This window comes from Salmo salar, chromosome 24 (assembly GCF_965601325.2).
Source record: "Salmo salar chromosome 24, fSalSal1, whole genome shotgun sequence".
Classification (NCBI taxonomy): Eukaryota; Metazoa; Chordata; class Actinopteri; order Salmoniformes; family Salmonidae; genus Salmo; species Salmo salar.
In genome coordinates this window covers 17,067,788-17,091,260 of record NC_138314.1, presented here as the reverse complement: position 1 = coordinate 17,091,260, position 23,473 = coordinate 17,067,788, and the positions used below count along the sequence as shown (strand labels likewise).

The 23,473-nt window shown below is 45.4% G+C and overlaps 2 protein-coding genes across 2 annotated transcripts; both read left to right on the top strand.

Moving 5' to 3' along the window:
• The first annotated feature begins 3,621 nt into the window (after positions 1–3,621).
• fancg (FA complementation group G) lies at positions 3,622–12,441 on the top strand. Its single transcript, XM_014170746.3, has 13 exons — positions 3,622–3,820; positions 8,363–8,462; positions 8,627–8,752; positions 8,848–9,023; positions 9,207–9,342; positions 9,437–9,567; positions 9,666–9,812; positions 9,893–10,050; positions 10,178–10,564; positions 11,363–11,403; positions 11,513–11,659; positions 11,747–11,861; positions 12,033–12,441. Exons 1-13 carry the CDS (start codon positions 3,746–3,748, stop codon positions 12,133–12,135), a joined length of 1,842 nt encoding a protein of 613 aa, XP_014026221.3. The 5' UTR covers positions 3,622–3,745; the 3' UTR covers positions 12,136–12,441.
• A 421-nt stretch (positions 12,442–12,862) lies between these two features.
• On the top strand, positions 12,863–23,011 carry LOC106585012 (transitional endoplasmic reticulum ATPase). The gene is made up of 17 exons (XM_014170743.3): positions 12,863–13,057; positions 14,081–14,192; positions 14,364–14,536; positions 17,772–17,914; positions 18,013–18,143; positions 18,384–18,515; positions 18,907–19,009; positions 19,137–19,270; positions 19,507–19,642; positions 19,746–19,858; positions 20,673–20,837; positions 20,966–21,088; positions 21,178–21,390; positions 21,527–21,835; positions 22,040–22,195; positions 22,288–22,442; positions 22,518–23,011. The coding sequence occupies exons 1-17, from the start codon at positions 13,041–13,043 to the stop codon at positions 22,621–22,623; spliced, it is 2,421 nt and encodes an 806-aa protein (XP_014026218.1). The 5' UTR covers positions 12,863–13,040; the 3' UTR covers positions 22,624–23,011.
• The last annotated feature ends 462 nt before the right edge of the window (positions 23,012–23,473 follow it).

Genomic DNA, 23,473 nt, shown 5'->3' with positions numbered 1-23,473 from the left:
GGTGCTTCTGTCCCCAACCAAGGAGGGCCTACAGCACCACCTATATCTTCTGCACAGATTCTGTCAGACTTGGGCCCGGACAGTAAATCGCAGTAAGACGGTGGTGTTCCAAAAAAGTTACACTTGCCAGGACAATAAATGCAAATTCTTTCTATATACTGTTGCCATAGATTACACAAAGATTTACACCTACAGTTGAAATCGGAAGTTTACATACACCTTAGCCAAATACATTTAAACTCAGTTTTTCACAATTCCTGACATTTAATCCTAGTAAAAATTCCCTGTCTTAGGTCAGTTAGGATCACCACTTTATTTTAAGAATGTGAAATGTCAGAATAATAGTAGAGAGAGATTTTTTTCAGCTTTTATTTCTTTCATCACATTCCCAGTGGGTCAGAAGTTTACATACACTCAATTAGTATTTGGTAGCATTGCCTTTAAATTGTTTAACTTGGGTCAAACGTTTTGAGTAGCCTTCCACAAGCTTCCCGCAATAAGTTGGGTGAATTTTGGCCTATTCCTCCTGACAGAGCTGGTGTAACTGAGTCAGGTTTGTAGGCCTCCTTGCTCGCACACACTTTTTCAGTTCTGCCCACAAATATTCTTATAGGATTGAGGACAGGGCTTTGTGATGGCCACTCCAATACCATGACTTTGTTGTCCTTAAGCCATTTTGCCACAACTTTGGAAGTATGCTTGGGGTCATTGTCAATTTGGAAGACCCATTTGCGACCAAGCTTTAACTTCCTGACTGATGTCTTGAGATGTTGCTTCAATATATCCACATAATTGTCCTCCCTCATGATGCCATCTATTTTGTGAAGTGCACCAGTCCCTCCTGCAGCAAAGCATCCCCACAACATGATGCTGCCACCAACATGATGCTGCTTCATGGTTGGGATGGTGTTCTTCAGCTTGCAAGCATCTCCCTTTTTCCTCCAAACATAATGATGGTCATTATGGCCAAACAGTTCTATTTTTGTTTCATCAGACCAGAGGACATTTCTCCAAAAAGTATGATCTTTGTCCCCATGTGCAGTTACAAACAGTTGTCTGGCTTTTTTATGGCGGTTTTGGAGCAGTGGCTTCTTCCTTGCTGAGCGGCCTTTCAGGTTATGTTGATGTAGGACTCGTTTCATTGTGGATATAGATACTTTGTACCTGTTTCCTCCAGCATCTTCACAAGGTCCCTTACTGTTGTTCTGGGATTGATTTTCACTTTTCGCACCAAAGTACGTTCATCTCTAGTGCCTCTTTGCTTGACATCATGGGAAAATCAAAAGAAATCAGCCAAGACCTCAGAAATAAAATTGTAGACCTCCACAAGTCTGATTCATCCTTGGGAGCAATTTACAAACGCCTGAAAGTAGCACGTTCATCTGTACAAACAATTGTACGCAAGTATAAACACCATGGGACCACGCAGCCTTTGCGGTATGACGGCTGTGTGGTCCCATGGTGTTTATACTTGCGTACTATTGTTTGTACAGATGAATGTGCTACCTTCAGGAGTTTGTAAATTGCTCCCAAGGATGAATCAGACTTGTGGAGGTCTACAATTTATTTTTGTGAGGTCTTGGCTGATTTATTTTGATTTTCCCATGATGTCAAGCAAAGAGGCACTGAGTTTGAAGGTAGGCCTACATCCACGGGTACACCTCCAATTGGATCAAATGATGTCAATTAGCCTATCAGAAGCTTCTAAAGCCATTACATACCTTTCTGGAATTTTCCAAGCTGTTTAAAGGCACAGCCAACTTAGTTTATGTAAACTTCTGACCCACTGGAATTGTGATACAGAGAAATAATCTGTCTGCAAACAATTGTTGGAAAAATTACTTGTGTCATGCAGAAAGTAGATGTCCTAACCGACTTGCCAAAACTATATTTGTCACATGCGCCGAATACAACAGGTAGACCTTACAGTGAAATGCTTACTTATAAGCCGTTAACCAACAATGCAGTTCTAAGAAAAATACAACCCCAAAAAATTATAGAGCAGCAGTAAACTAACAATAGTGAGGCTTTATACAGGGGGTGCCGGTACAGAGTTAATGTGCAGGGGCACATTAAGAGGTAGTATGTACATGTATGTAGAGTTATTAAAGTGACTATGCATAGATAATAGACAGAGAATAGCAGGGGGGGGGGGGCATTTGATTAGATGTTCAGGAGTCTTATGGCTTGGGGGTAGAAGCTGTTTAGAAGCCTCTTGGACATAGACTTGGCGCTCCGGTACCGCTTGCCGTGGGGTAGCTGAGAGAACTGTCTATGACTAGGGTGGCTGGAGTCTTTGACAATTTTCAGGGCCTTCCTCTGACACCGCCTGGTATAGAGGTCCTGGATGGCAGGAAGCTTGGCCCCAGTGATGTACTGGGCCGTACCCTTTGTGCCTTACCGTCGGAGGCCGAGCAGTTGCCATACCAGGCAGTGATGCAACCAGTCAGGATGCTCTCGATGGTGCAGCTGTAGAACATTTTGAGGATCTGAGAACCCATGCCAAATCTTTTCAGTCTCCTGAGGGGGAATAGGTTTTGTCGTGCCCTCTTCACGACTGTCTTGATGTGCTTGGACCAAGTTAGTTTGTTGGTGATGTGGACACCAAGGAACTTGAAACTCTCAAGAGGCAACATTAAAACAGCCCAGGTTATAGCAACCTCGTAATGGGTATAGGGAAAATTTGAGTATCATTTAGTAGCCTAAACCTATTGATGTTACATTGAACTGGGTGAATGTAATAAAGCACCCGATGTCCCAGGAACGCCAAGAATATCATCAAGGACCTCAGCCACCCTACCCACGCCTGTTCCCCAGGTGCAGGTGTGTCAAAACTGCGGCCGAGAGACTGAAAAACAGCTTCTATTTCGAGGCAATCAGACTGTAAATAGTCACCATTAACTGGTCTCCGCCCAGTATCCTACCCTGAACCTTAGTCACTGTTCTAGCCGGCTACCAAACGGTACTCTACCCTGCACCTTAGAGACTGCTGCCCTATGTACATAGTCATTGAACACTGGTCACTTTAATAATGTTTATATACTATTTTTTTATACTTCATATGTATATACTGTATTCTAGTCAAGGCTGATCCTATATACCATCACAGTGCTAGAGGTGTCACTACAGACCCTGGTTCGATTCCAGGCTGTATCACAACCGGCCGTGATTGGGAGTCTTATAGGGCGGCGCACAATTGGCTCAGCGTTGTCCGGGTTAGGCCGGGGTAGGCCGTCATTCTAAATAAGAATTTGTTCTTAACTGACTTGCCCAGTTAAATAAAAATCGGGAAACCAGTGGAGTACATATATCATTGTAAATACAACCGATATTATCTGTTTACTTATCGTTCCCTACTGTTCACACTACAACTATTTTCACATTGTTTTCACATTGTTAAAGTCACTGTACATAGCTGATAACATTTGAGTGCAATGTTTACTGTTCACTTGTATTTTTTTGTTGACGTTGTTTTAGTTTATTCTCACTTTAGTTTTTTCCCACTTGCTTTGGTAATGTAACATGTTTCACATGTCATTAAAGCCCATTTGAATGGAATCGAGAGAGTGTTGCCTGCTTTATCCAGTAGGCGGCGGTAGAGCAACATGGACGTACGCCGGACAGAACATTCTTCGCTGGCAAATAGCTTCCTGTCTTTGACTCCAGAAAGGGAAAGTTCGAAACAACAACAAAGAGACATGAGCGGTTGTATTTTTAATGATTTGTAAAGGATTGTGTGACAAAGATGTCTCATGTATCTGCTCCATGTTTGCTTGACAGATGGACTGAAGAAAATAACGTTATCGTAGACAAGTGGAAGGTGAGCTACTATATCTAGCTAGCTAGCTACCTAGCTAGCCAGCCAACAAAAGAAGGGTTATGTCTAGATGGATCCAACATTTGTCAGATTTATGTCAAAAGTATACGCTATATATACGCTATATTTACATTTTAGCTAACCCTAATCCTTTTTCTAATCTTAACCTATTTCTCAACCTGTCACGTAAATTCTCCTAAACTTGCTACAAATGATGGATCCCTTCTTGACCACAGTGTTGCCCTCTATCAATTGAATTTCGGCAGTTAACGTTATACTGAACAAAAATATGAACGCATCATGTAAAGTGTTGTTTTCATGAGCTGAAACAAAAAGCAGGTGCACCTTGTGTTTGGGGCAATAAAAGGCCACTCTAAAATGTGCAGTTTTGTCACAACACAATGCCATAGATGTTTTAATGGAGTGTGCAATTGGCATGCTGATTGCAGGAAGGTCCACCAGCGCTGTTGCCAGATAATTTCTCTACCATAAGCTGCCTCCAACGTAATTTTAGAGAATTTGGCAGTATGTCCAACTGGCCTCACAACCGCAGACCATGTGTAACCATGCCAGCCCAGGACTTCCACATCCGACTTCTTCACCAGCAGGATTGTCTGAGACCAGCCACCTGGACAGCTGATGACACTGGGTTTGCACAACCAATGAATTTCTTCACCAACTGTCAGAAACCGTCTCAGGGAAGCTCATCTGCATGCTTGTCGTCCTCACCAGGGTCTTTGCTGATGTCAAAGTTGTGAACAGATTGCCCCATGGTGGCGGTGAGGACTGAGTTATGATATGGGCAGGCAGGCATAAGCTATGGACAACAAACCCAATTAGATTTTATCGATTGCCATTTGGGTGCACAGAGATATCCTGAGGCCCATTTTCATGCCATTCATCCGCTGCCTTCACCTCATGTTTTAGCATGATAATGTACGGCTCCATGTCACAAGGATCTGTACACAATTCCTGGAAGCTGAAAATGTCCCAGTTCTTCCATGGCCTGCATACTCACCAGATGTCATCCATTGAGCATGTTTGGGATGCTCTGGATCAACGTTTACGACAGCGTGTTCCAGTTCCCGCCAATATCCAGCAATTTCGCACAGCCATTAAAGAGGTGTGGGACAACATTCCACAGGCCACAATCAACAGCCTCATCAACTCTATGCGAAGGAGATGTTGCGCCAGATACTGACTGGTTTTCAGATCCACGCCACAGTCTTTTTTTAAAGGTATCTGTGACCAACAGATGCATATCTGTATTCCCAGTCATGTGAAATTCATAGATTAGGGCCTAATTAATTTATTTCAATTGACTGATTTCCTTATGTTGCATGTCACGTCTTATATTTTTGTTCAGTGTAAATGCTTCCATAGCCTTCATGTCTAAAGGTGTTTTCTCATATAGTCCTCTTTAAAGTGAACTCTGGGGTAAAAAAAGAACAATAACTGTTCTCTTTGTATTCACATTGTCCTTGCCTCTGAATGGAGACTCAACTCTTTTGCCAGTTTACTTCACCAATTTTGTGGTCTGAGTCTTTGCTTTCACATTCATTGCTATATTTAGAAAGGAACCAATATCTTTTTCCAACATTAGCGCAATGCACTCTGGGTTTTTACAAAGTGCAGGACAAGCCATGCCATTAGCATGTGTTATCGGACAGCTAGCTCAATAATGGACTAAAGGAGCCTAATGTTACTCCTTAGTCCAGGGACCTTACATGTTCTGTTTAAAGGGAGAATTTGCTCTGGAAGCCAAAACAGCCAAATACTCCATTTTTAAATGTGAATCAATTCTCAATTGCAATACAGTTCTAGAAACATAAATCCCTCTACTTTAATATCACATCAAAACAATTTCACATGCAAAATATACACTTACTGTACACTGCTTTAACACAATTGTAACCCACAGTATTTTTCAGTGACAACACGTTTATGATGTCGGTCTTCCTTTTACACGCAAGTTCGGAGATGCAGATAGCTAGTTAGCACAGGTAGTCCACTCTCTCATCAGTCTGTTTTCCGTAAACAAGTGACCATAACATGGAAATCTGGCTGTGTGGGAACCCTAACACTTACCCTATAAAAGTGTGTATCAATATAAAAAAAAAATTCTCAATGACATGAGAGATAAGGGCCTTTTGCTTCCAAAACCGTACAGCAAGCGATACGTGCTAATGTTCAGACCAAGCATCACGGCTCTAAAACTCCCAACTACAATGACTCGTGTAATGTAATAGATCTGAGAGTCATCGTAACCCTTTTTCAGACAGCTAGATATTTTTCTCATCAATGTACACAAAATACCCCAAAATGACAGTGAAAACAGGTTTTTAGAAAATGTATTTTAAAAGTACTAGGGTCTGAATACTTATGTAAATGTGATATTTCAGTTTTTATTTTCAATAAATGTGCAACATTTCTAAACCTGTTTAATCAATTTTAGAATAAGGCCTGTAACGTAACAAAATGTGGAAAAAGTAAAGGGGTCTGAATACTTTCTGAATGCACTGTGCCTGCTTACATTTTGGAAGCTAATAGATTGCATTTAGTTGAGACAATTATAATCAGAAGATAATATTAACATGTAAATAGTATTGGTAACACAATATCTGCAGATTAAATCATTCTGTAATTAAATTGTACACCCAATGTAGGCTACTGTCCCTTTAAGAGCTAGCATTGATTTTGTACTCTATGTTGCGATTCTCACCAAATATTGTTGTCTTCTCACACTATTCAAGACCCATCATCAAATAAACAGCTTATGGAGCTCTCTCAGCCTGTAGGTCACATAATGCTAACAAATAGTTTGAACATCGTGTCGGTACAAAACTCCACACATTTCTGCATTTCTGTTCACGCTAGACAATAGAGATTTAATATACAAAAACAGCACATGTTTTTCATCATCAACCAGGTTTCATCCAACCTTTTTATGCAAGTAAAGTACATGTCGTATAAAAAATGTCATGACAGGCCTGATGGAAACAGAACATTTGTCGGTAAACTTTTCAAATGTCGACAAAACCAAATACGCCAGACAAGGTGGGATACTGGTGTGCCATCCCGCAGGCTCCACAATGGATTAGTCCACTCCGAGAAGTGTGAATCAGACAGTTTTCTCTTTTTTTGTCTATCTACCAAACAATCGACTAAATGGGGTCAGCCCTAGTGTGGTCCTCCCACGAAAACGCGTTGGGAATGCATGTGTTGGGAGCACAACATCATGCTTGTGTGACAGTTTTGAATGTGCGTCCAAAGGGAAATAAAAGTATTATTCGTTTTTCTTGCCCCCGAAGGACACTGTCTACCAGTCGTCCCCGCCTCCCACTGACACAGCAGATAGGATGCAAGGGCGATACCGTGTACTAGCTAGCTTGCTAGTTAGCTAACACACGGTGTCGCTCCCGCCTGCTGTGTACCGGAGTTCTCCTTAGGACTAGCTGGCTAAGCTAGCACACAGTATCCCTGCTCCCGCCTGCCGAACACCTGCCCTCGCCGTCGTTAACAGAACTGCGGGGAAACAGTGCCCGTTAGGTGGGGGCGAAGGACACTGTCTACCGGTGTTCGGCTAGCTAGCTACCGCTGTACCCCTTCTTCTGTGGGGTTTATCGGCTGCTGACATCCAACTTTATTGTTCATTAACAGCACCTACTGTACTAGAGTTCCCCGCCTCCCGACTATCCTAATTTAAAAAATGACCAATAGAAGTATAAAGATGTAGGAGCGCCCCAAATTGCGGGCAGCAATTACACCCTTCTCATTTATTAGGCTACGGATGAAATAAGTTATGATGAATTTCACAGGGTGGTGAAAGTGCACAGTGATGAGCTTGGTGCTCCTTTCCAATAAATATTGAGTGTCTTATTCTGGTGACATGATCGTTATTTTGTCCAAAATAATCTCATGTAGTGGGCTATACCAGCTTTGTGTCTGCAAGCTGTTGGCTAGATCGCATTTGCCAGTACCAGAGGGGGCACACGTTATATAACGCAAACAGTAGAGTTGAACATTTGTGGAAAATCATTTAGCTTGTATTTTTTTATTCGATACATTGGAAATGAACCGTAAATGTCGTTTTATGTGCACTACGGCATCACGCACAGCCTTTTCTCCGCAACAAGTCAATTTGACGGAAACCCATCTCAGGTAGGAAAATGCGCATATTGTTTTTATGCAATTTTTTTATGTTCGCATGAAAATCTGTCGCCAAATGGATGGTGGCACCAATGTGTAGGGATTTGGCAGGGGAAACAGTGTTGCAGTAGCCTGTGGTGTGGGAATAATAACATGCGAATAACATGTTCACAATGCCTTGAAAAAGGAAACCGGACCGTGGAATTCAAGTGTACCAAACTCAGACCACTTCTCGAGATGGTCTCAGTTCGGTTCGCAACAGGGCTCTTTTCTAAGGGTCTGAGTTCCTTTGGAGCATTAACACTGCACAGAAAATTAAGCGAACAGCACTGAGTTCACAGAAATTGGCTGAAAGGGACCAAGTGTGAAAACACCCTAACAAACATGTCTTTTCAGCAACATCGTGACAGAGGAGATGCAGTGACTCGGGAACAGGGTCTGACACTACTGAAATGGTGCTACGTGGAGAGTCACAAACTATTACAGAAAATACAAGGTGCAAAATCTAAGATGGCATTTAATTTAAGCTAGCACCCCCAAAAAAGTCATACAGATAAGTCTCCCTTCCTCATCCCCCCCTCCTCTCTCCATCCACCACACCTTCCCTCCCCTCACCTCCTCTCCATCCCTTTCCGCCCCCTCACCTCCCTTCCCCTCCAGGTGTACTTGCGGTGCCGGCCCATGTCCAGTTGGAGTTGACAGTGGTGTATAACTGCTCTCTGTTCTCCATCAGTCAGACACAACTCACTGAGGCAGAGCATCTCCTCACACACAGCCTGGAGAGAGGTACGAAACGCACACTCACACAGGTAGGAAACACACACATCTATCTTTTCCCTCTTCCCCCATCTCTCTCACCTCACCCCCTATACTTTGTGCAGCTCTAGGTGCTGTAGGTTGTGATCGTCCACCTCCCAACCCCCCAGTGTTCTGGTGTATGGTTCTAAAGTCCCTGGGTTCCACACCTTCCCTGCGCTCCTGTACTCTGCAGCTGCTCTGTCTGCACTGGGCTCTCTGGCTGTCTACCTGCAGACTGGGGCACATACAGGAGCTGCAGGTAGTGTGTGTGTGTGTGTGACCAACCTGTTATTGGATTTCTCTGTGTGTAAAACACTAGGATTGCCGTATTAGGTCATGATGAAGTAACCAGAAATGAGGTCTTGAAACAATAGTTCTTTACCGTTACACACTGACATCACGTCACAAATATTCATGTTTTTCTGGTTCCCTCTGTCTGCAGGAAGAGCTGCGATCTCTCTCTGAGGGACTGGGGGCAGGAGAGGTGGCTGTGGAGAAGAGTGCAGTCCGTCCAGCGGTGCTAGTGCACCCCAGCGATCTAAAAGACCTCCTGCTCATCTGCACTGTCATCGCTCAAGGTCTGAACCATTCCGAGCTCCCCATGCTGGTTAGTTTAACCCTTACCTATCCAAGGTCAGAGAGGTTAACCCTTACCTGTCCTTACCTTTGCAGGTGCTGAGCTGCTGTGTAAGGGCCGGTGTTCAGAGGCCCTGACTGTTCTTCAGAGAGAACCCTCCCCATTGGCCCCCAGAGAACTGCTGGCCCAGATACACACTCTCACAGGCCTCTGCCTCAGCCGCATGGTAAACACACACACACACACACACACACACACACACACACACACACACACACACCTACCTCACAAGAGTGATGACCACTGAGATGTGTTTATGTGCAGGGTCGTCCACACAGTGCTATGCAGTGTTATAGGAAGGCGTTGGAGACGGACGTGAGGTGTGTGTGTGCGCTGCACCAGAGCATCCTGGTCTACAGGCAGCTGGGAAACACACAAGCAGAGATCCAGGCTCTACATCTGCTACACTCAGTGAGTGACACACACAGATTAAAGGCATCTGTCTGAGGCAGTAGTTGACTGAAATCTGATGGGTCTTGTGTCTGTGCCAGGTTCTGATGATGCCACCTGCCACCCAGCCTGCTGTGGCCCCACCTATCATCTGTCCCGCCTCTCTGCTCCCTGGCCAATCCCTATCCAGCCTGCTTTCTGTCCCCTCCCCCCTCAGCGTACTACACAGTCTGGCTCAGAAGTGTGTGCTCCACGGAAGGCAAGTTCCCAGATAGCCAACATTGTTGACATACCTCCTAGGAACTTCAGATCTGAGAGGGTTGAATTTGTACCACTGTTGTTTATCTTGTAGTGTGCTATCCTATGGTTGTGTGTTTGTGTTGTAGTGTGTCAGAGGGTGTAGAGCACTACCTGGACCTCCTAGCTGCTCTTCAGTCAGACCACCAGCTGTCTCAGGGGTTCTCTGAGGCCCCTTCCCTCCCCAGGTTACCTGAGCTCTACCTGGAGGCTGGCTCCTCCCTGCTGACGGCCCAGCGGCCTACAGACTGCTTGGCACTTTGTGATGAAGTCATCAGTACGACTCTAGAGCTGCTCCCAGAGAGGCTGTTGCTGGAGGAGCCCATGGAGGCGTCTGTGCCTGGGTCTCCAGACAAGCTGGGGTTAGGCCAGGACCGGCTGGGTGTGGTGCTGTGGTCTGGGGCTGCCTACCTTCTCCAGGCCCACTGCTATTCCCACCTCAAGGACTGGAAGCAGGCTGTCACCCACTACACCAGGTGAGCCTCATATCGCATCACACTTCACCCACTGCACCAGGTGAGTCTCGTATCACATCACACTTCACCCACTGCGCCAGGTGAGTCTCGTATCACATCACACTTCACCCACTGCACCAGGTGAGTCTCGTATCACATCACACTTCACCCACTGCGCCAGGTGAGTCTCATATCGCATCACACTTCACCCACTGCACCAGGTGAGTCTCATATCGCATCACACTTCATCCACTGCGCCAGGTGAGTCTCATATCGCATCACACTTCATCCACTGCGCCAGGTGAGTCTCGTATCGCATCACACTTCATCCACTGCGCCAGGTGAGTCTCATATCGCATCACACTTCACCCACTGCGCCAGGTGAGTCTCATATCGCATCACACTTCATCCACTGCGCCAGGTGAGTCTCATATCGCATTACACTTCATCCACTGCGCCAGGTGAGTCTCGTATCGCATCACACTTCATCCACTGCGCCAGGTGAGTCTCGTATCGCATCACACTTCACCCACTGCACCAGGTGAGTCTCGTATCGCATCACACTTCACCCACTGCACCAGGTGAGTCTCATATCGCATCACACTTCACCCACTGCACCAGGTGAGCCTCGTATTGCATTACACTGCACCAGGTGAAGCTCACTTCGCATCACATCAAAACATAGAAGTTCCCATTAGACCGGTCGGGTTACCGACTCCACCAGATGAGCATCATGCCTTACACCTGAGTGCTGAAACTGTGTCTTCTAGTTCTGAGGGAGTGTGTTCCAGTTCTGAAGGAGTGTGTGTTGTGTTTCAGGTGCATCAACCTGCTGATGAAGGTGTGTGTTAAACAGAAAGGTGAGGATTCAGACTGGCCACTTGGACATGAAACAATGGATGTTGTATGTATGTTTGTTGATTTGTGTATGTGGAGGTTGTCTTGACGTGTGTTGGGGTTTGGTTGCAGGCTGTGTGAAGCTGGAGCTAGGTGTTAGTAGGACCCTGCAGAGGCTGAAAGGGCTGGCTCTGGCAGGGAGAGGAATCAGCTTCACACACAGAGACCAGAAGAGGGAATCCCTGAGAGACCTACAGCTCAGCCTGCAGGCTGCACCAGGCAACTACAGGGTTAAATTGTCTTTATGTAGACTACTATCTAGTAAGTAATACATGATTGTAATCCAGCCCCTGGGTGTGCATACAGGGTGTGCGAGCGCTGGGCTGTGGCTAACTGAGGTGCTGTGGAGGCTGGGGAGGAGACAGGAGGCTGCAGCCTTTTGGGAGAAGACCCAGAGCTCCAGTACAGCTCCATCATTAGAGTAAGATGACATCAGTGGTCAATGGTTCACTACAAATGATCACCTGGATTTACTCGCAATACAAATGGAAAAACATGTAGAAAAACATTGTTTTGAGTATAAAATTGAGAGTTATAGGTGTCATTTGAGACACATCCTAACCCTCTGTTTTTCTGCGTTCTCTCCTTCCAGAGGTGTTCCCCTGTACCTGCTGGACCCCCAGACTGGCCCCTCCCTGGACCTCACTGACCTCCGACGCAGAGTGGAGGAGTTCATCAACACTCGGCACAGCTAGGGGGTGTCTCCAGAAACACTTGCGTGTCCACATAAACTCTGGGATGTCCTCATAAGGCTTAGTAAGCCCTGTACGTGGGACAAGCTGGTTTTACCCACCCAACATAGTGTGAGGTTCATATCCTGGCTGAAATGCAGTTCCAATTAAGTGGAGTTTGAACTCTGTTAACCTCTGAAGCCCAGCCAAGATTTTGGATGGCCACTCAAGACTAGAACTCTGTGGCCCTATTTCTGTAAATATGTAATATTTTTGTTTGAAATTATTTTGTATTTACTCAGCACCATAAAGAGTGTGGTTGTTCTCTTCTGTGTTGGTTATTGTTTTAATGAATGCTCAGTATGGGAGATTTGGAGCTAACAAGCTCCTGTTACTGGTAAAAACAACTGTCTCTGTTTTGCTATTAGAATGAACTTGTGCTATAAGGTTAGATCTAGAGTGATAATGTTATAAAGCAACACAGTGATGATATAAAGTCAGCGTGATATGGAGGATTGCACTTAATTTACGCCCCAGCAAACCGAGGAAGAGTCGAGATATGGACCAATAAATGCCACTCTAAACCGGTTTCAATAAATCTAGTGCCTCTGCCGTATTGCTATAACCTCAACGCGGTGCACTCTGATTGGAACATAGCAGTTTAATGACAGGCGCCTTAGCCAATGGGTCTAGGCACATGGACGTCGCCCACTAACTGTCTGTGAATCCAATTGGTCAAAAATGTCACAAAGTTCTCGAAAACGTTAAAACGGCGGATGTGATCGGGTTCTCGAATGTAGTAGGTTTGAGAGCTCTAGTCCATAACAGTAGCAATTGGAACTGAAGATAACGGTGTGAAGTTACCTTGCCAGTGACGCTCCACAAATAGCGAGCTACTTTTTATTTATACATACTATTTCACTAGTACCATGGCCTCGGGGGGAGAGTAAGTAGAAATGTGTTACCAGTTGGCTAACTGTCGTTAGCTAAACAGCCAACACATCTAGAAAAGTGTATTTTCACAAGCGTGTTACTAAAGTCGAATATTATACCTCAGCTAAGGTTAGCTAGCTAGTTAACGTTAGCGTATATGTCATGCCCTACTAACGTTACGAATTAACTTGACTAGCTAACTAACGTATGAGCTAATGTAAAGTGTAATTGGGACCAGTTATTGGAATGACCCAAACTACTGTTGGTGATTGACAAACGTTTGTAGGTAGGCAGCTAACGTTAGCTAGCTACGCTTTGTCAAGCTAAGTTGGCTGGGCCTACCGGCACATTTGACTAACTATGTAAGCTAACCAGCCCGTGAAACGCTGGCCTGCAGGCTTGACAAGCTCATCCAACGACCATGATGATAAATTAGAGGCAGGAAATGTCTAAGTTACTGCAAACTCAATTCGTCAAACGTTACTAGTTAGCCAACTCGCTAGCTACCTAACGTTAGGCTAGCTAACTCAACGCTGGGTGAAAATGTCGGCCTTGTCACTGGCTTAGCTAACATATTAGCCTAACGATACCAGACTAGCTAACTAATAAACGGTTAGTGTTATGATGGTTTAGGTGTATAGCATGTTGCGAAAATGTAAACTAGATATCTAGCTAATTTAATAAGGTTTATATACCGAACTAGTTAACGTTAGCTACATCAATGTTTTAGCTGGTTTAAATAGCCGTAGCTTGCCAGCTCAGGATCCCAAAAGTTGTCCTTTTGCTGTGTCATCTGCTCACTGCTGCTGAGCTAACGGTAACTAGTTAGCCAACATTAGCTAGCTGGCAATGAATTAACAGTATTTATGCCGAGCTATCCAACATTAGCATAGTTGACTGCTGACTATGAAAATGACGTTTCTAAATCAATATTCTGAATAAGACAAGGACTGAACGTGTATGGAGTAACAACTGATAATTATCCGACGGTCAGCTTTGAGTTTTAATTTGTCGCTTTTGTTTCTGTTTGAACTAGATCCAAAAATGATGACCTTTCCACTGCGATTCTGAAGCAGAAGACCAGACCAAACAGATTGATTGTCGATGAATCCATCAACGAGGACAACAGTGTGGTCTCTCTCTCTCAGGTAGGCCTAAATTACAGGTCATTGGGTGGATTTGTGTTAACGTTTAGAATCCCAGATTGTGATAATTTTGTTATTTTGATACACTGCTGCTGGTGTGGAAAAGATCTGGTCCTGCTGTCTACGTATTTAGTACACTTAGTGAAATTCATGTCATTCATGCTCTGTTTTTAGGCAAAGATGGATGAGCTGCAGCTGTTCCGTGGCGACACAGTGCTGATGAAGGGGAAGAAGCGCAGGGAGTCTGTGTGTATTGTCCTGTCTGACGACACCTGCTCTGATGAGAAGGTCCGCATGAACCGTGTGGTCCGCAACAATCTCCGTGTCCGTCTGGGGGATGTCATCAGGTACACACACACACACCTGTATATTAACTGGATGGCGCCGATTGAGATGGCAGCATCGCTTCAAGTCCTTAGGAAACTGCAGTATTTTTAATGTATTTAAATTGTTAGCCCAGAAAACAACCTTAAATATTATTACATAGACGGGAATAACTACTGGATGTCAAAGAGATGTCAACTTACCAGCACTACGACCAGGAATATGACTTTCCCAAAGCGGATCCTTTGTCTGCACCTCCCAGGGCATTTGAACTGATTCGAGGCATACCAAAACAACGCCGTCGGAGGAGATGGTGCCGGAGCGGTCTTCTAGTGAGTCTTCGGATGCGCGCACACCACCCATCGCTTCCGAGTATATTACTCGCTAATGTCGAGTCCCTAGTTTAAAAAGTCGATGAAATTAGGTCAAGAGTTGCTTTCCAAAGAGGGATCCGGGATGGTAACATACTGTTTCATGGAGACATGGCTAGCTGGGGACATTCTGTCGGAGTCCGTACAGCCAACGGGATTTTCAGTGCATCGAACAAACATCTCTGGTAGGAAGGGTGGGGGTGTATGTTTCATGATTAATGACTCATGGTGTAATTGTAACAACATAGAAGAGCTCAAGTCCTTTTGTTGACCTGACCTAGAATTCCTCACAATCAAATGCCGACCGTATTATCTCCCAAGAGAACTCTCCTCGGTTATCGTCACAGCCGTGTATATCCCCCCACGAGCGGATACCAAGACGGCCATCAAGGAACTTCACTGGACTTTATGCAAACTGGACTCCTTATATCCTGAGGCTACATTTATTGTAGCTGGGGATTAGAACAAAGCTAATCTAGGAACAAGGCTACCTAAATTCTATCAGCACATCGATTGCAGTACACGAGCAACACACTCAACCGCTGCTACTCTAACTTCCGCGATGCATACAAGGCCCTCCCCCCGCTCTCCTTTTGGCAAATCTGACCATGACTCAATCTTGTTACTCTCCTCCTATAGGCAGAAACTAAAACAGGAAGCGCCCGTGCTTATTTCTATCAAATGCTGGTCTGACCAATTGGATTCCATGCTCCAAGATTGCTTTGATCACGTGGACTGGGTTATGTTCCTGGTAGCTTCAGACAATAACATTACCGTATACGCTGACTCGGTGAGCGAGTTTATAAGGAAGTGTATAGAAGATGTTGTACCCACTGTGACTATTAAAATCTTCCCTAACCAGAAACTTTTGCAGCATTTGCGCAAAACAAAGCATGTACGACTGCATTTAATCATGGCAAGGCGACTGGAAACATGACCAAATGCAGTGTAATTATTCCCTCCGTAAGGCAATCAAACAAGCAATTCAACTGCTCAAACAAGACGTATGTGGCAGGGTCTACAGACAATCAAGGATTACAAAAAGAAAACCAGCCCCGTCACGGCCATCTACGTCTCGCTCCCAGACAAATTAAACTACTTTGAGGACAATACAGTGCCACGGACACAGCCCGCTACCACAGACTGTGGGCTCTCCTCTGTGGCCGACGTGAGTAAAACATTTAAGCGTGTTAACCCTCGCAAGGCTGCCGGCCCAGACGGCATCCCTAGCCGCGTCCTCAGAGCATGCGCAGACCAACTGGCTGGTGTGTTTACGGACATATTCAATCAATCCCTATCCCAGTCTGCTGTCCCCACATGCTTCAAGATGGCCACCATTGTTCCTGTTCCCGAGAAAGCTAAGGTAACTGAACTAAATGACTATGGCCCGTAACACTCACTTCCGTCATCATGAAGTGCTTTGAGAGACTAGTCAAGGATCATGTCACCGCCACCCTACCTGTTAACCTAGACCCACTCCAGTTTGCTTAGCGCCCCAATAGGTCCACGGACGACACAATCGCCATCACACTGCCCTATCCCATCTGGACAAGAGGAACACCTATGTAAGAATGCTGTTCATTGACTACAGCTCATCATTCAACGCCATAGTACCCTCAACTCATCATTAAGCTTTAGTCCCAGGGTCTTGACCCTGCCCTGTGCATCTGGGTCTTGGACTTCATGATGGGCCGCCCCCAGGTGGTCAAGGTAGGAAACGACGTCTCCTCTCCTCTGGTTCTCAACACTGAGGCTCCACAAGGGTTTGTTCTCAGCTCTCTCCTGTACTCCCTGTTCACCCATGACTGCGTGGCCATGCACGCCTCCAACTCAATCAAGTTTACAGATGACACTACGGTGTTAGGCTTGATTACCAACAACGACGAGACGGCCTACAGGGAGGAGGTGAGGGCCCTCGGTGTGGTGTCAGGAAAATAACCCCTCAATCATTGTCAGCAAAACAAAAGAGATTGTGGATTTTAGGAAACAGCGGAGGGATGGGACAGCATTGAAGGTGGACAGTCTTAAGTTCCTCGGTGTACGCCGACAAACTGAAACGGTCCACACACATACCGACAGTGTGGTGAAGGCGGCGCAACGCCTCTTCAACCTCAGGAGGGTGAAAAAAAAAATATGGGTTGTCACCGAAAACCCTCAACTTTTACAGGTACACAATTGAGAGCATCCTGTCGGGCTGTATCACCGCCTGGTATGGCAACTGCACCGCCCTCAACCGCAGGGCTTTCCAGAGGGTGGTGCAGTCTGCACAACACATCACCGGGGGCAAACTACCTGCCCTCCAGGACACCTACACCACCTGATGTCACAGGAAGGCAAAAAGATCATCAAGGACAATAATCACCCGTGCCACTACCTGTTTACCCCGCTTCCATCCAGAAGGCGAGGTCAGTACAGGTGCATCAGAGCTGGGACGGGGAGAGAAGCTGTTTTTCAATCTCAAGGCCATAAGACTGAAACGGTCACCGCTAGCACAGAGGGGGCTGCCTCCCTACAGACTTGATATCATTGGCCACTTTTTAATAAATGGAACACTAGTCACTTTAATAATGCCACTTAAGAATGTTTACATATCTCGCATTACTCCTCTCGTATGTATATACTGTATCCTTCACGATCTATTGGGTCTTAGCTGCTCTGTCACTGCTCATCCATATGTTATACTTATCTATTGTCATTCCTTTACTAGATTGTATTAGGTTTAGTTGTGGAATTGTTTAGATACTGCTGCACTGTCGGATCTAGAAGCATAAGCATTTCGCTACTCGCAATATCATCTGCTAATCATATGTATGTGACCTATACCATTTGATATATAAATAATATTCCCAATGCAAATTGAGATGAGTTTCTCTTTCTCCTGCTACAGTATCCAGCCGTGTCCTGATGTAAAGTATGGGAAGAGGATTCATGTTCTGCCTATTGATGACACAGTCGAGGGGATCACTGGCAACCTGTTTGAGGTCTACCTCAAACCCTACTTCCTGGAGGCCTACAGGCCCATCCGCAAGGGTCAGTACACACACCTGTTAACAATCATTTTGTTTCCAAAGTGAGACTGAACAATAGAATTTGTTCCATATTTAATTCTTTAATGTCATTATGTGTAGGTGATATATTCCTGGTTCGGGGGGGTATGCGTGCAGTGGAGTTCAAGGTGGTAGAGACCGACCCCAACCCCTACTGCATCGTCGCCCCGGATACAGTCATCCACTGCGAGGGAGAGCCTATCAGGAGAGAGGTGGGTCACAACCTACACCATCGCTTGTGGGCAGAGCACTCTTCATTTAGCCTATGGAAATGTAGGAGTTGTGCTTTTATCCAATTGGCATTGCTTTCCCCAAGTCCACAGCAACGGGGGGGGGGGGGGGGTGTCAATCTATATTGAATCGGGACCTATGTATCCTGAAGTTCCTGCCAATACCCGGAAAACGGTAAGCAAACCTACCCTCGGACTTCTGTGTGTTTCCTGTGTGTTTAGGATGAGGAGGAGTCCCTGAATGAGGTGGGCTATGATGATATCGGAGGAGTGAGGAAGCAGCTGGCTCAGATCAAGGAGATGGTTGAGCTGCCTCTCAGACACCCTGCACTGTTCAAGGCTATAGGAGTCAAGGTAAAACACACAGAGCTCCTATCTTCTAGGCCAGGTGTATTCAACTCTCACCCTATGAGGTCTGGAGCCTGCTGGTTTTTGGTTCTACCCGATAATTAATTCCACTCACCTGGTGTCCTAAGTCTAAATCAGTCTCTGATTAGAGGTGAACAATGAATTAAATCAGTGGATCTGGCTTTGAGGTCCATAATTTAGTTTGAAGGTTCTAGTCCTTCTGTCAACCTCTACACACTTTCTTGAATAGTAGCATTTAAACACATGCTTTCTTGACTTTTAAAGTCAATGATTTCAGTTGACTTAAGCATAGGAAACATTTTGTTGTATTGGAAACGTGTTCTAATGTCCCCTGTCAACAACACTAAGGAGATTGACATGTACCTCACTCCTCCAGCCCCCCCGTGGTATCCTGCTGTACGGACCTCCCGGTACAGGAAAGACCCTGATTGCCAGAGCTGTCGCTAACGAGACCGGAGCCTTCTTCTTCCTCATCAACGGTGAGATGCTAAACCTTACCCTGTCCCTGGTAGAGGATCACTGTCCACGATATCACTATTCTTTTGTCTTTTTGTGGAAGCTGTTTTGAGTTTGCTTTGTATGACCTCTCTCTGTCCGTGTGTGTAGGCCCTGAGATTATGAGTAAGCTGGCTGGAGAGAGTGAGAGCAACCTGAGGAAGGCCTTTGAGGAGGCTGAGAAGAACTCTCCTGCTATCATCTTCATTGATGAACTGGACGCTATTGCTCCCAAGAGAGAGAAGGTGAGGCGAGGGGGAATGGGTATTTACGGTGTATATCGGTTGATGTGCAGAAGAGAATCAAAATGGAATACCAAGGAACCTGAAATCCCCTTTAAAGGACAATAATAGGTCACCCAACAATGACATTTGTATCACTTTAATAAAGACCAAGTGTAGCAGCTATAAACGGTGATCTGAAACTTTCTGTAGACCAACTGTTAGATGGAGAGACATATCATGCTGTTAACTGTTTGTAGACTCATGGAGAAGTGGAGAGGCGTATCGTGTCTCAGCTGCTGACCCTGATGGACGGGCTGAAGCAGAGAGCTCATGTCATCGTCATGGCAGCCACCAACAGACCAAACAGCATAGATGCTGCACTTAGAAGATTTGGTACGTATACACACCATCTGTTGGATACCGGATGTTTTTGTTTTATTGTGCAGGCGTTGTGTATTGGTTTCCCCAATGCTATAACGTGTGTGTGTGTGTCCAGGGCGTTTTGACAAGGAGGTGGACATTGGTATCCCCGATGCTACAGGCAGACTGGAGATCCTGCAGATCCACACCAAGAACATGAAACTGAATGATGATGTTGACCTTGAGCAGGTGTGTACTCACTCTTTGGGTGTGTCTCAAAAGGCACCCTATTCCCTACAGCCATGGTCAAAAGTAGAGCACTATTTGGGGATAGGGTCCCATTTGGGACGTATCCTTGGTGTGTCTGTCTTAAGTGGCTGACACATTTGTCTAGGGCTGGGTGATATGAACCAAATATATCACTGTATTTCTCTCATTTCTGACAGTATTTGATGTTTCCCGAATAATCGTTATAAAATGTATGCTTTGTGTAGTTCATGGCAACAAATTCATTCTAAGTAGTTTTAATGGGTTTTCTCCTTTTCTGATTGCTTTATACCGTTCAACCAAATATAGAGGCCAAACTGACAGTATTCCGGTTTGTACCACTTTGCATATGATACTCCACCAATGGGTGTCCATTTGCATTATCGCTCAATTCCAGCATTTTCATAATTTATTTAATGCACTAATTTATCATTGTGTAATTTCTTTTGTCTTAGAAATGCTCTTATTTTCGCCACTAGGGGTAGTCGGACGATTTCTGGGGAACTGTTTGGCAAGCTAGAAAGTTGGCTAGCAGTTCTCAGCATTTAGCAGTTTCTTACTGGCGATTTAAAAACGTATGACCATAATCTTCTAAACATTACTGAACAACTTTAATGTAACAACTATAACGGTATTTTTGTGTTAGATAAAGTAAAAATCCAAACCGGTCCGTGAATGAATACCAGTATCATTTTTACTGTTTACTGCCCTGCATTTGCCAAACCCATTTAACTGTCAGCATTGTGTTCTGAGGGGCTCCTGCATGTGTTAAATCCCTCTGTCTTCCTTTGTGTAGGTGGCTAATGAGACCCACGGCCACGTGGGCGCTGATCTGGCTGCCCTGTGCTCAGAGGCTGCTCTCCAGGCCATCAGGAAGAAGATGGACCTCATCGACCTGGAGGACGAGACCATCGATGCAGAGGTCATGAACTCCCTTGCAGTTACCATGGATGACTTTAGGGTAAGAAACACACTACCAAGTGTGAACTATGTAGGGTAGACTACACACTATCACAATCCTGCATATAATAACTATACATCTACCTGTTATGCGTTTTTCTATATATTAAACGTGGGTATTTCTTTCAGTGGGCTCTGAGCCAGAGTAACCCATCAGCTCTGAGGGAGACAGTGGTGGAGGTTCCTAACATCACCTGGGGGGACATCGGAGGACTGGAAGACGTCAAGCGGGAGCTGCAGGAGCTGGTGCAGGTAAGGCGTGCGCACACAGTTTAACATTACACATTGTCATACCTAATTACACATTGTCATACCTAATTACCTCTTTCTTTTCCCTGTAGTACCCAGTGGAGCACCCAGATAAGTTCCTGAAGTTCGGTATGACCCCTTCAAAGGGAGTGTTGTTCTACGGGCCTCCGGGTTGCGGTAAGACCCTGCTGGCCAAGGCCATTGCCAATGAGTGCCAGGCCAACTTCATCTCCATTAAAGGACCTGAGCTTCTCACCATGTGGTTTGGAGAGTCCGAGGCTAACGTCAGGGAGATCTTTGACAAGGTATGCCATAGTGACTCACCAAAATAAATAAACACTTTGTATTAGTGCACTATAGTAGATTCTAAATCAACATGGAGAAAAACTGGGGTCTTAGCATTGAACCGCAGGTTTCAATCTCCTGTGTTTCTCTGTGCAGGCTCGCCAGGCAGCCCCATGTGTGTTGTTCTTTGACGAGCTGGATTCCATAGCGAAGGCCCGTGGCGGTAATGTGGGAGACGGTGGCGGAGCGGCCGACCGTGTCATCAACCAGATCCTGACTGAGATGGACGGCATGTCCAGCAAGAAGAACGTCTTCATCATTGGAGCCACCAATCGCCCTGACATCATCGACCCTGCCATCCTCCGACCCGGCCGTCTGGACCAGCTCATATACATCCCTTTGCCTGACGAGAAGAGCAGGATCAATATTCTCAAGGCTAACCTCCGGAAGAGCCCCATTAGCAAGGTAAAACGCACAGTTCCCCAACAGTCCACCCTCCTACGCCTGTCATCATGCCAATGTAACAAGGGCTGATGATGCCGTTTATAATATAAATGTAACAAGATTTAGTGGCTCACAACAATCTAAGATGTTTCAGGTGCTATAGATCTGTCATGTATAACCTTTAAGATGATTGGTTAAACCCGGTCTCTTCCGTCTGTCCTGTAGGATGTTGATCTGGACTTCCTGGCTAAGATGACCAATGGGTTCTCGGGTGCTGACCTTACAGAGATCTGCCAGCGGGCCTGTAAGCTGGCTATCAGAGAGTGCATCGAGAATGAGATTCGCCGAGAGAGGGAGAGGCAGACCAACCCCTCTGCTATGGTCAGCTCACACACCCCACTCGCTCACTTAATGTTTCTCTCTCCCCATGTCTACTTTTCTCTTTTTCAATTCACCTTTCTCCTCATCTCCAGGAGGTGGAGGAAGACGACCCTGTGCCTGAGATCAGGAAGGACCACTTTGAGGAGGCCATGCGATTTGCCCGCCGCTCCGTCAGCGACAATGACATCCGCAAATACGAGATGTTTGCCCAGACGCTGCAGCAGAGCCGAGGATTTGGCAGCTTCAGGTACGGGTGTGACTGTGTGTGAGGGGGGTGGGTTGTGTTTAATTTTTTTTATGGTAAATATTGTCTCTCTCCCAGGTTCCCCTCCAATGCTGCAGGGGGCAGCGGTCCCAGCCAGGGTACTGGGGGCACTGGTGGGGGGCCCGTGTTTAACGAGGATAACGATGATGACCTGTACGGATAGATGGATGGATGGTGCCACATGGTGGCCAGCTCTGTTATCATACCTGTACAAACACTCAAACCCAATTGACCATTTTTAGGACTCTGTGCTTCTTTCATGTGTTTCTTTTTGTATGATTCCTCTCTGGTGGAGAACAACATGTAGCTGCCTGGTTTGATCTGGAAGTGGGGCAGTGGATCTAGGTGATTGCTTGATGGGGTGGGGGGGCTTGAGTGGCCTCATTCTGAGTTTATTACAATCCCATGTGACTGGTTTTAGTTGTGGGATTCTATGTGAGACTATAAAAGGGGATTAAAGAATAGTTAATGACTTAATTTTTTTATGAGTAGTAGCATATAATGTATGACAAGTTTGAAAATGTTGAAAATAAAATCTCACGAAATGACAATGTTTGACGTTGATGTCTGTCTCTGTTGTAATTCCTTGTTTGACACCAGGTTCACCATAACAAACTTGTCTAACCAGTTTCTCATTCCTTTTGATGGGAAGTCAGAGGTCTGACCTATTGTGGGACCGGGTATTGAACCCAGGACATCTGCATGCTTTAGGACCGTGTTAGCCCACTGAGCTAAAAAGCCTCAATTTGCTCTGGTCGCTAACCTGAGCCCTTAGGTCTTCAGGGTTAGTTAAAACACAAGCTTGTTGAGTAGGAGTGTTAACTCTAGTGTCCTTCCAAACCTGGTCACTTACCACCATGGCAACCTTGTATTAAATTCCTGTAAATTACAATGGATAGGAGTTGAATGCATGAGCTGTCATTAACGTTTATATCCAAAATGGTGGCCATTGTTTCAATGTCTGCAATCCCTTCAATACCATATCTGACCACACTGTGTCCCACTTACCTGAC